The following is a 10,990-nucleotide window of genomic DNA, read 5'->3' on the forward strand; positions in this document are numbered from 1 at the left end:
TGAATGAACAACCAATATCGTTATACTGGAAAACCGACACTTCTGCCCTCTGGTGGCGACCCTTTAAGGGGGTGATATACTAGCCCATGTAGAACATATTCATACAAACATTTTTATTTTCTAGCGCGTTTTTGATTTTTGAGGAAACTTTTACGATTTTTAGTACAAAAACCCAAAATTGGTCAATTAAATGCTAATAACTTCGAATCTTAACAGAAACGTCCGGTTTTTTTATTTATTTCAGTAGTCTTATGTGTCCCCAATCGTAATAAAGTAGTTTGAAGCACCATTGTGTCCAAAAAAGTTATGTACAGAGCATTTAAACTTTACAAAAAAAGAAAGAAAATAAAAAAACTGACCTTTGATGCCAATTAAAAAAATAAATAAAATACATACAGGTGTTCAGACACCTTTAAAAATATGCTCAGTTATTGCTCTTTCGTTTGAGGTATCATTTACCTAGCTAGGTCTTAAACTTTCTAATTAGGGTACCTGAACCAGTTAAAGGTCGTAAATATGGATATTTGAAAAATTAAAAAAAAAGTAATTTAAATGAAATTCGGCTCAAAAACCTTTGAACGAAAATCCTAAAGCAATATGCGATATTATTTTTAGACTTACATGGAATAATAAGAAACTTAGCTCAACTTGAAAGAAGAGAAAACTGAACAAAGGCCGGTGCCGGTGGCATTTTACAACAAAGAATTTGACCTGACGCTAGTCTTTAATCGGAATGCATTCTGTTGTTATGATTTAGACCTTATGCTAGGGCCATAAACTTGCTTTTGAGTTTATCAATTTTTAGGTACCTGAGTTGAGTAATCAGCTTGGACCCCTCGCCGGGTCGGTTTGGTTGGTCAAACAAGTTCTCTAGTCACTGCTTTGCCCTTTCGAGTTGCGAGTAGACGTTGGTTTTGCGTTCCCCATTTTTGTAATTCACCTTGTTCAGTTGTAGCCTTTCGCTCCTGCAGGTGTTGTTTATTTTGGACTATCGAACTTTTTGTTGTGTGTGCTGCCATGGCTGAGTTTACGAGTCATGAACAAGCCGATATCATTTTTATGTATGGCAGAGCTGATGGTAACGCATCTCTGGCACGACGTTTGTACCAAGAACGTTACCCGAACCGCAGGTAAATTAATTTCTAATTGTAGCGGTAGTTAAATTTTGCCATTTTCACCTTCAAAAGACGTTGAAAATGAGTTATTTTATTGCAGGGTGCCTAACGTCCGTGTGTTTTCCAACACATATCGTAGGCTGTCTGAATCTGGTATTCATCATGCTGAACCTGCAGTAAATCCAGGAAGACATAATGTTAATGTTGAGGAGCAAATTCTCGCAGCCTTCGAAGCAGATCATACCACCAGCATCAGAGTTGTAGCGAGATATTTAAACCTTTCGATATGGAAAGTGTGGAGTACGATGCACAACGAAAAGAAATATCCGTTTCACGGCACGGGTGTGCAAGGCTTGGAGGAAACGGATCCGGCGAGAAGGATACGGTTCTGCCGTTTTTCGCTAAACGCAGATATTGACAACGCGTGGTTCTTAAAGTCCATCCTCTGGACTGACGAATCGAAGTTCTCAAGGGAAGGAATTACTAATTTCCACAATCTGCATGAATGGGCTGATAAGGACAGCAATCCAAATTGGAAAAAAAAAGGTAAATAAATGATTTTAATCATTATTATTTCATTACCCATGTTCAACACGTGTTTAATTACCTAAATTAACTAATTTATTTGCATTTTTGTTTCAGATTTCTTCCCAAAGATAATTTTCAATAAATGTGTGGGCTGGGGTCATCGGACGCACATTGGTTGGCCCACACATTTCGCCTGACAATTTAAATGGACAAAATTACCCCGAATTCATGATAAACGACTTGCCAATGTTACTTTATGATGCCGAAGTGCCAATATTGGACACGGACAGGCCGATCCCATTTCAGCAAGATGGATGCCCAGCACATTGGGCTGTAAGCGTCCGCGAACACCTGAACCGCTGTTTTCCTGGCAACTGGATCGGGAGGGACGGACCCATCCCCTGGTCTGCCAGATCGCCCGACCTGACTCCGTTGGATTTTTTCGTGAACCACAACTGAAGTACGAAATCGTTGTAGAAAGTGTATACGCAATGGTGGAGGACATTTTGAACACCAACAATAAATTTTTACAGTACAAAACATTTTTTCCTTTAATTCCACAAAAATCCATATTTACGACCTTTAACTGGTTCAGGTACCCTAATTAAAAAAGTTTAAGACTTAGCTAGGTAAATGATACCTCAAACGAAAGAGCAATAACTTAGCATGTTTTTAAAGGTGTCTGAACACCTGTATGTATTTTATTTATTTTTTTAATTGGCATCAAAGGTCAGGTTTTTTATTTTCTTTCTTTTTTTTGTAAAGTTTAAATGCTCTGTACATAACTTTTTTGGACACAATGGTGCTTCAAACTACTTTAGTACGATTGGGGACACATAAGACTACTAAAATAAATTTAAAAAACCGGACATTTCTATTGAAATTCGAACTTATTAGCATTTAATTGACCAATTTTGGGTTTTTGTACTGAAAATCGTAAAAGTTCCCTTAAAAATCAAAAACGCGCTAGAAAATAAAAATGTTTGTATGAATATGTTCTACATGGGCTAGTGTATCACCCAGCTACCAAACACTCTGTATAATCGTGACACTGTTCTATGGGATGGCTCCAAACCTTGGCTATACCGCTGTGGTATCAACTCAAAATGGCTGAATTTTGAGTTGTGTCGATTCTCTATGTGACGTGCAATATGTTGGCCAAACTTCGCGATCATTAGATGCTAAAATTACTTCTCACAGAAGTGACTGTAGATTACATCCAGAAAGATGCTCTTTATCACACCATGTCAATAAGTTTGACCACCATATGGATTATAACTCAATGAATGTATTAACCACTGAATACAGCTCAGTTAAGAGGTCCTTTCTAGAAATGTCTTACATTTTTTGAAATAACAATTGTATGAACAAAAGAACCGATATTAATCACTTAAGTGAAATTTATTTCTACTAATTGACTCTAGACAAGAACTTTTACAAGAACAATATCAATTTGAACAATTCCATTGCATAACAAATCTCAATTTTAAACCAATCATAAAATAAATTTTAAACCAAACATAAATTTCACATTATAAACTAGAGTACACTTGGTATTCCCAGTGAAATTTGAAACTCTCTATCGCTTGTCAGAAGTCACTCTGTCATTTTTCAAAGTTCTTACCTCAGACTCGTTCATTTGAATCCTGCACACACGAGGTGAATAATGGTCTGACAGAAATTATATTTTATAACATTTTTTAAATCATTCAGAATTGTATATCAAGTTTCATCTTCGCCAATGTCTCATCATTTCTTCTTAAACATCAATGTAACCATCCTCACATAATATGTAAGTCATGAGCATGTAATATTATTTTATTTTACTGTAAAACTTATATTATTGTAGTTTCCCTGATGATGGAAATAAAATTTTCCGAAAGCTTGGACTAACTTAAAAGAGTACTCATTTACTTGCTGCATTACCCCACTATCCAACAGTTTTTATTCTTACCTAGTCAGCAACGACTACCCTTCCACTATATATATGCAGTTTGAGTAGAGCCTAGATGATGACAGCACGACCACCTGTCGAAAGCGCTCGCATATAATTAAATAGGAGTTATGAAGCTTCAAATCCTTTTTTGTGACTCATATTAATATCAAAATACTGAAAATGAAGAAAAATCAGTTGCATATTCGAAATATAAATATATATACAGTGTCATCCCCAAAGTATACACCAAACAGGAAACTTTTTTATTAAGGGCTTTTCAACAAAAAGTTTTTTCTAATAAAAGTTTATGCATCCCTTAAAACTCAACATGCAACAACAAAATACAGTAAAACACAGGTAATATACGAGGAGCCATCAAATATTTTATTTTGAGACAAGAGAAAAATACTATTATTTCGAAACATTTTGGGAAATCATATTCAGAGAAGTTGTTCAACATCAAAAAATACATCTAGATTTGAAGTCATGGCCATGTAAGCGAAGTTTAATTTTTTTACCAATTTTTCTAAAATGGGGAATACGAAAAAAAATTTGCTAAAACGATAAATAGACAGCATCCTGTATACGACGATTCATTTTGAAAGCCTGCAATATCACAAATCACACAACTATGGTGCTATCCACGGTCAGTTTTTTTGAAGAGTAGAATAATTTTCAAAATTTTTGGTGCAAAGTTATTTTTATTTTTTGTTTACACCGAAAATCACTCAAAATTACATAGTATTGTAACAACAACTCAATATCCAATAATATCAAATCACAAAACATCGAAATAAAATAGGTATTATGGAACAAACTCATTGATATTCTGAAGGTTATTTCAGAATATTTCATTTCATATATATATATATATATATATATATATATATATATATATATATATATATATATATATATATATATATATATGGAAGTTTATTTTTTCATCAATGGATATAATAGGAATTTTACTGCGCAGTTAGATAGGTTGCAAAGCTCAGATGATAAGAATAAAAAAATGTTATATAATACATACCTTTTCATCGGTGGGGGAAGCGGCTATAGATTTTTGAATATGTAGAAAAATACTGTTGCATGGACATACTCGAGCGCGTCAGATATTGATAGCATCAATGTCCTACGTATTTTTAATAATGTTGGTATTTCAATCTGATCGTTTGCATGATGTGGGTGGTTGTACGTAAGGATTGAAAGTAAAAAGAAAAAAAATTCATCGGGCGCGTCAGATTTTCTAAGGGGGTGGTAAGTGCAACAAAAAAAAAGCTCTCATTCAATTATCTGACGATTTCGATCTGACGCAAACTCGCGACCATTATTATAATGTGCAAAAAATTTCGCCATTTTAAAATACTCAAGTGCGTCAGATTGTATATATGGTTTATCTTTATGTTTTTGATGTGTTGTCTCATAATCTGACGATTATCTAGAGGGATTCGCTTAATCTGACAAAAACAATTTTTTTTTATTCATTGAACTTAATTAATTGACAAGCTCAGGAAATAGCATGCAAATAAATAAGTGTATGTTTTTTGAGTAGAATACTTGTATTTATAAGAAAATAATTTTTAAAAAATGTTCAAAAAAAATTAATTTTTCATAATCAATTGATTAAATAATGAAGAAAAGAGAAATGAAACTTTCTATGTTTTCTACCACTTTCATTTGTAACTAACGTTACTGCAGTTTCATCCCATAAGGACATTTTCAAACTTATACAATATATAAGTTTGTTTAGTTACAAATAAAAGTGGTAAACAACATAGAAAGTCCAATTTCCCTTTTCATCATTATGATTTCCTACCACGTAGTAACGGCTACATCCATCAATTAATTGATTGATTACTCATCATCTTCATCACGAACGTGTCTCTGTGATCAGCTGTGATGGCGTCATGGTAACAAAAGAAACTCGGAGAGGGAAATATAGGTATCACAGCTGCACAGCGTGCACAGCTGCAGGCAATACACTTTATTGATGAATTTTTGTTATTTCAGCTTGCGAAAATCGTCCGTTTCTATATTTTTCGTTATCCTTGAATCATTTCCTTCAAAATTAAAAAAATAGGTACGCTTGAGAATGTCGAAATGACGTTATTTTTTTGCTGCCCTCCCCTTTCTTTACGTCACTCTCAAATTGTCAGATTACTGGAATATACACTTTTTAGCAGGTAATTAATTAACTCACCCTACCTTAATCTGACGCTCTCGAGAATTTGTGATGATCACTTTTTTTTACTAATCTGATCCTTTTTCCCTCACAAGCGGCCTTATATATGGGACTCATATTTGGTTGAGGTACTTAACCGAGTACAAGGTATCTCGCTGTATATTAATCTGCCGCGCTTTAGTGAATCCCTAAATCCTCGCTTGGGCTCTCCTATTAAAATACGTGTGCTAAAGCCGTAGAAAGCAAGTTGTGTGATGTTTACTGCAGTGTGTTAACTGCGTGAATATGAATAATGATTAAAAAGTATTGCATCGTTCCTAAATGCAAGAATTCTTCGGTAACTGCACCAGACAAAATTTTTATTTTACTGTTACGAAAGTTATGGCAGCGCGCTATGCAGAGTGCCGACTATGTATCTGTCAAGGAGACGCATTTTTGTTGCGAAGATCATTTCAATGTAAGTATGAATAATAATGATCATTAAAAAAAATTATACTTTACTCTGAGCACTACTTTGAATTTTAGGTTGAAACAAACTCGGAAAATTACATGTATATTAAAACTATGAAAGTGGGAAAAATTATATTGAAACCAGGCGTAATTCGGCATATATATTTGATTGCCAAATTGATAGATACATCTAAAGCTCCACCGTTTGTTCAAAAAAAAAGAAAAAACAAATTTTATTGGATACTTGTAACGAAGATATCGCTGAAAATCAAATCATGTCTGATGAGGCAGGTACACAGGAAAAGACCTTTGATGTTGGAATTCAAGTTATTACACAGGTTTTTCGAAGATCAAAAGCTAAACAGACCATAAATATTATATACCACCGAAAAAGAAATCGTTCTGAAGAAATAGAAAATACAGAAAGTATTGGAAAAAATTACTAATCACTGCCCGAGGGCAGTGATTGTTTGAGTACATCAGACATGACTTCTGTTGATACATCATCAGATTCTACTTTGTCTGGAATATTAGTTGGAAACTGGAAATCGAAAAACAATATTGAGCGAAAATCTATTTACGTCATGTAAAAAAATCCGAAATTATGTCTTGGAATCCCAAAGTACTCTTTATTTATTAAAGAACTTTTGTCTCAAAAATGCCAGTTACCCAGAATTGACATATATACCTACATTACTTTGCAGAAAATTAAATTGAATTGACGATAGCAGCGATTCATAATCTTCAACTACAGGCCCGGTTGCCACCGATCGAAGCTCGTTTGCCTGGTGTGACGTCAAGATGTACCGCGAGCGATCTCACATTTTCAACTGCTCTTGCTCAGTTGTTAACCTGACATATAAACCGGAAAACATTGTGGGATTCTCGGGAGATGATTTACTTTCATAATATATAATTTTCAATAAAAACTAAAATAGCCTGAGTGAGCCCATTCTGTCTAGAAGAATGCAAACCATTTTTACACTTTCATACACTTATTGACGTAATCACTAAACAGCCCAACAAGTACAACTGTTTGCACAATAAATACTACCACATCGTTCATATTTGCGAACCAATTTTTGCCTGAAAACAAAAACTTTTCACAGCAGAAGTAGCCAAAAAGGAAGGCTATCTGTACACTTCCTGCAATGAGAATTAAAAATTCAGCATTTACTAAACACTACCATCTACGTTTTATTATTAGATTACTTTTTGGTTTTCTCAAAGGAAAAAATACAGAAATAGCATTATTTAAATTTATCTACAAAATTCAATCTTCACTAGATCAAAGTGAATGTTTTGATTCTGTGGACCATTTTGTTTTAGTACAAAAGCTGGCATCACATGTGAAGCCGTAGATCTCTTAACAACAAAAAGTTTGTATTGAACATCAAGCATAGTTATTGTATGAGAAATGAGAAAAAAACTTTCTATGTTTTTCCACCACTTCGTGTTTTTCTTTAATTCTCAACGGATTTATTTCTAGAATAACGTTATCAGAAACAAATGACAGGTTTTTCTAAACATCATTTCTTTTTTATCGTTGGTCATTTTCTGAACACGAACTTTTAAACCAATACTACTCGAACGTTCATAACAATCAAACACAACTTACCTGGAATCTTAGGTAACTTTCAATAAGGGTCACTCATTTTATGTTTGAATGACCTGTTTATCTAATGGAAACCCTTTCGTATAATTGACTATGAAACAGGTATTATGTTCATGATTTCAATTTCAACGGATATTTGATATGTGAAAGTGATGAAGGAATAAACCTCCACATATATTCCATAAAATTGTGGGGAATACTTCCTCAATTTGCCTACTACTGTTCAACCATAAAGTGAATTAATCACAGTTTAAATTATTGATGATCAGTATGTAGCTGGCAAAATCGTCAATTGTTTATGTTTGCATTGAATATTCAGTTCCATCATCAGTATCCACTTATTTTGAAACAACCTATTATTTTATTCATGAAACATTACAAAATACAATTTTCTTGTCACTCAAGCATGTTCTGATTCATGTATTCATATTGCATCGCGTTTGTTCAAACGGAAAATGGAGTCATATGTCCGTCTATCTATTTTTGAATTACTGGTTGTTTTTTTTGCAGTTTTTGCGAAATAAACATTCTAGTTTGAAGAGTTCAGATTACGACCCATGTTTCACCGACTTTAGGGGACACACCACAAATTGAAGAAAGAAGACGAAGATTGAAACTTTTATTTTTTGGTCATTTGATTTTTCTCTAACACAAAGCAATGAAAAAATATATCATTAGTGATCCTAATAGATGTACTATACTTTCCATTCATTACTACGAACAGGGTACTCGATATTGGGAACTGTTCCGTCTACTCAAAAATTAGATGAAATATACCCACAAATCAAATCAAAATTTCCTATGAACAACGCAAAATGGAGTAAGCATATTGACCATTTCCCGATTTCCTCAGAAGATGCAGAGGAAAATAAACAAGTTCTCGAATTAACATTCTCTCACAAGTTCGAGAAAACTACCTTGAATTTATCTAATTCTCTTCAAATTCCTCATTCTGTTGGTCCAATGATGGGGAGAATAATCGCATCCGTGATTACTCGTAAGAAAACAGCAGTGGCGAACGTATCATCAACAGCTACAACACAATTAGATCAGTGATACATTTCTCAGTCAAAATCTTTGGATTAAATGGGTTGAAAAATATTGGCAACACCTGTTTCATGAACAGTGTAATTCAATGTTTATCAAATACGAGATGGTTATTGGAATATTTGAAAAAAGATGAGTACATGAAAGATGTCAATATGTCTAGTATGGAGGGGGCTCTTTCAGTTGAATCAGAAGATTCAACTGAAAGAGCAGTGAAGACAGTCTCTTTAAAAAGTCAGATTGAAAGTTTTACCCCTCGATTCATGGGTCAAAATTGAGCGGCAGCGGAAAAGCTAATTTATTTGAGTACATGTAACTAAGATTTTAGATAATTTGGTTGGTCAATTGAAATCTACGATGAAGTGCACACACTATGGACACTTATCTGTAACCTTCGATCATTTCTGGGATTTGTGACTCCCCATACCACAAAGAACTGGCCAATTGAATGTATCACAATGTTCGGATATCTTTACAAGAGAAACACTTTGGATGGATATGAGAAACCAACGGAAAGAAGAAAATGCACAAAGTTTTCATCAATCCATAAGTTTGCCCGTTTTTCAGTCATACATTTTAAAATATTCTCTGTAACAGAAAGATTCAGAGGCAAGTTAAATGTTGCCATGGAATTTCCTCTAGATGGAATGGATATGAACATTTATGAAGCAGACAATGTGACTTCTAGTCGTTATAATCTATATGCACTTTCGAATCACAGTGGGTCTACTCACAGCTGATATCATACAGCATTCTGCACACATCCCTATACTGGCACGCGGCACGAATACAATGATTCACACGTGCCCCCAATTTCACCAAAATCGCTCGTGACTGGAGGTGCATGCATCCTCTTTTATGAAAAGGAGGAAACGTGTTGGTACCTTTGAGCGTTCTGAAAAGTTATTTTTGAACTATTAATTTTAATGTTATAATGAATTATAACTCGGTATATTATTTTGACTTGATATTGAAATGACATTCTGTATTTAGCTGTACGATTTCATAAAGGAATAAAGTCTAATATATCTACTACTATTCGAAAATTCATAAATATAATTGAAAGTAACCAAATGAATCTATTCTTCTTATATAAGTGTGATAATTTCTTGACTAAGTAGGGGAGACCGTGGCAAGATGAAGTTCGGGGCAGCACGGGAAGTAAGCTTGTGTGCATGAATAGTAATCGTGTTCGGAGCGGCGACAGCGCCATTTGCACAAACTTCATTCTCCGCTAGTGTGTCCAAGCAGAGCGAACAGGTTAGAACTCGTTTTTGCGTTGCAGAGAGAAAAAAGTGATATTGCAAGCGTTTTTACGCGATATTATATTCGAAAACTGATGTACAGACATGTAAGTACCTGTGTTAATGTATTATTTCAATCCCGAGCTCATTATAGTAGTCCAAAACATTAAATTCAAACCAGATTTTATCGCCGGTGAAGTTTGAGGTTAGAATTGCGTCATCTTTTTCACCTACGTGTGGATCGGGGCAAGATGATCGGAGCATAATGGGATACTATCCCGTTTTGCCCCGCCCTTGTGATTAAAATAACATTTTCTATGTACTGATAATCAAGTGACTGAAAAAGGTAAAAAACAAACAGAGAAACCTGGAAAAAAGACTGCAAAGAAGATTAAAAAAACAACTGACAAGGAAAACCTGCAGAAAAAGCGTCAAACCAAAAGGTGCAGAAAAGAAAGTGAATCGGAAGATAGTTCATCCCAAGAAGAGGATGATGACTGTGCTTGCATCTATTGTGGGTACTTATACTCAGATTCAACCGAAGGTTGGGTCATCTGCGGCGTGTGCCACGGTTGGGCGCATAATTCATGTGCCGGAGTAGATGAGGAAGATGAAGAGGCACACATTTGTGAACGCTGTCTACCCGATTGAAAAGCGTACTCGTTTTGCCCCACAGCGTTTCCCATCTTATCCCAGTTATGGGGCAAAACGGGAAATTTGCCGAGTTTATTTTTTCATTATTTGCCAAAAAAAGTTCTGTGATTTTGCATGCTACAACGTTTAATTATGAGAGAGAAACGTATAATGGTTCCCTTTTTTGTTAAAGAATGTTATTAAAGAGTTTAATTTTCCTTGTATAACGAGTTT

The 10,990-nt window shown here is 34.6% G+C and overlaps 1 protein-coding gene across 1 annotated transcript; it reads left to right on the forward strand.

The window, feature by feature from the left end:
- Positions 1–910: 910 nt before the first annotated feature.
- On the forward strand, positions 911–10,774 carry LOC141482232 (uncharacterized). The gene is made up of 3 exons (XM_074175226.1): positions 911–1,130; positions 1,216–1,661; positions 10,470–10,774. The coding sequence occupies exons 1-3, from the start codon at positions 1,018–1,020 to the stop codon at positions 10,772–10,774; spliced, it is 864 nt and encodes a 287-aa protein (XP_074031327.1). The 5' UTR covers positions 911–1,017.
- Positions 10,775–10,990: the final 216 nt, after the last annotated feature.

This window comes from Leptinotarsa decemlineata, unplaced genomic scaffold (genome assembly GCF_025532065.1).
Source record: "Leptinotarsa decemlineata unplaced genomic scaffold, Ldec_3_MD MMD2_tig00000882_RagTag_RagTag, whole genome shotgun sequence".
NCBI classification, from domain to species: domain Eukaryota; kingdom Metazoa; phylum Arthropoda; class Insecta; order Coleoptera; family Chrysomelidae; genus Leptinotarsa; species Leptinotarsa decemlineata.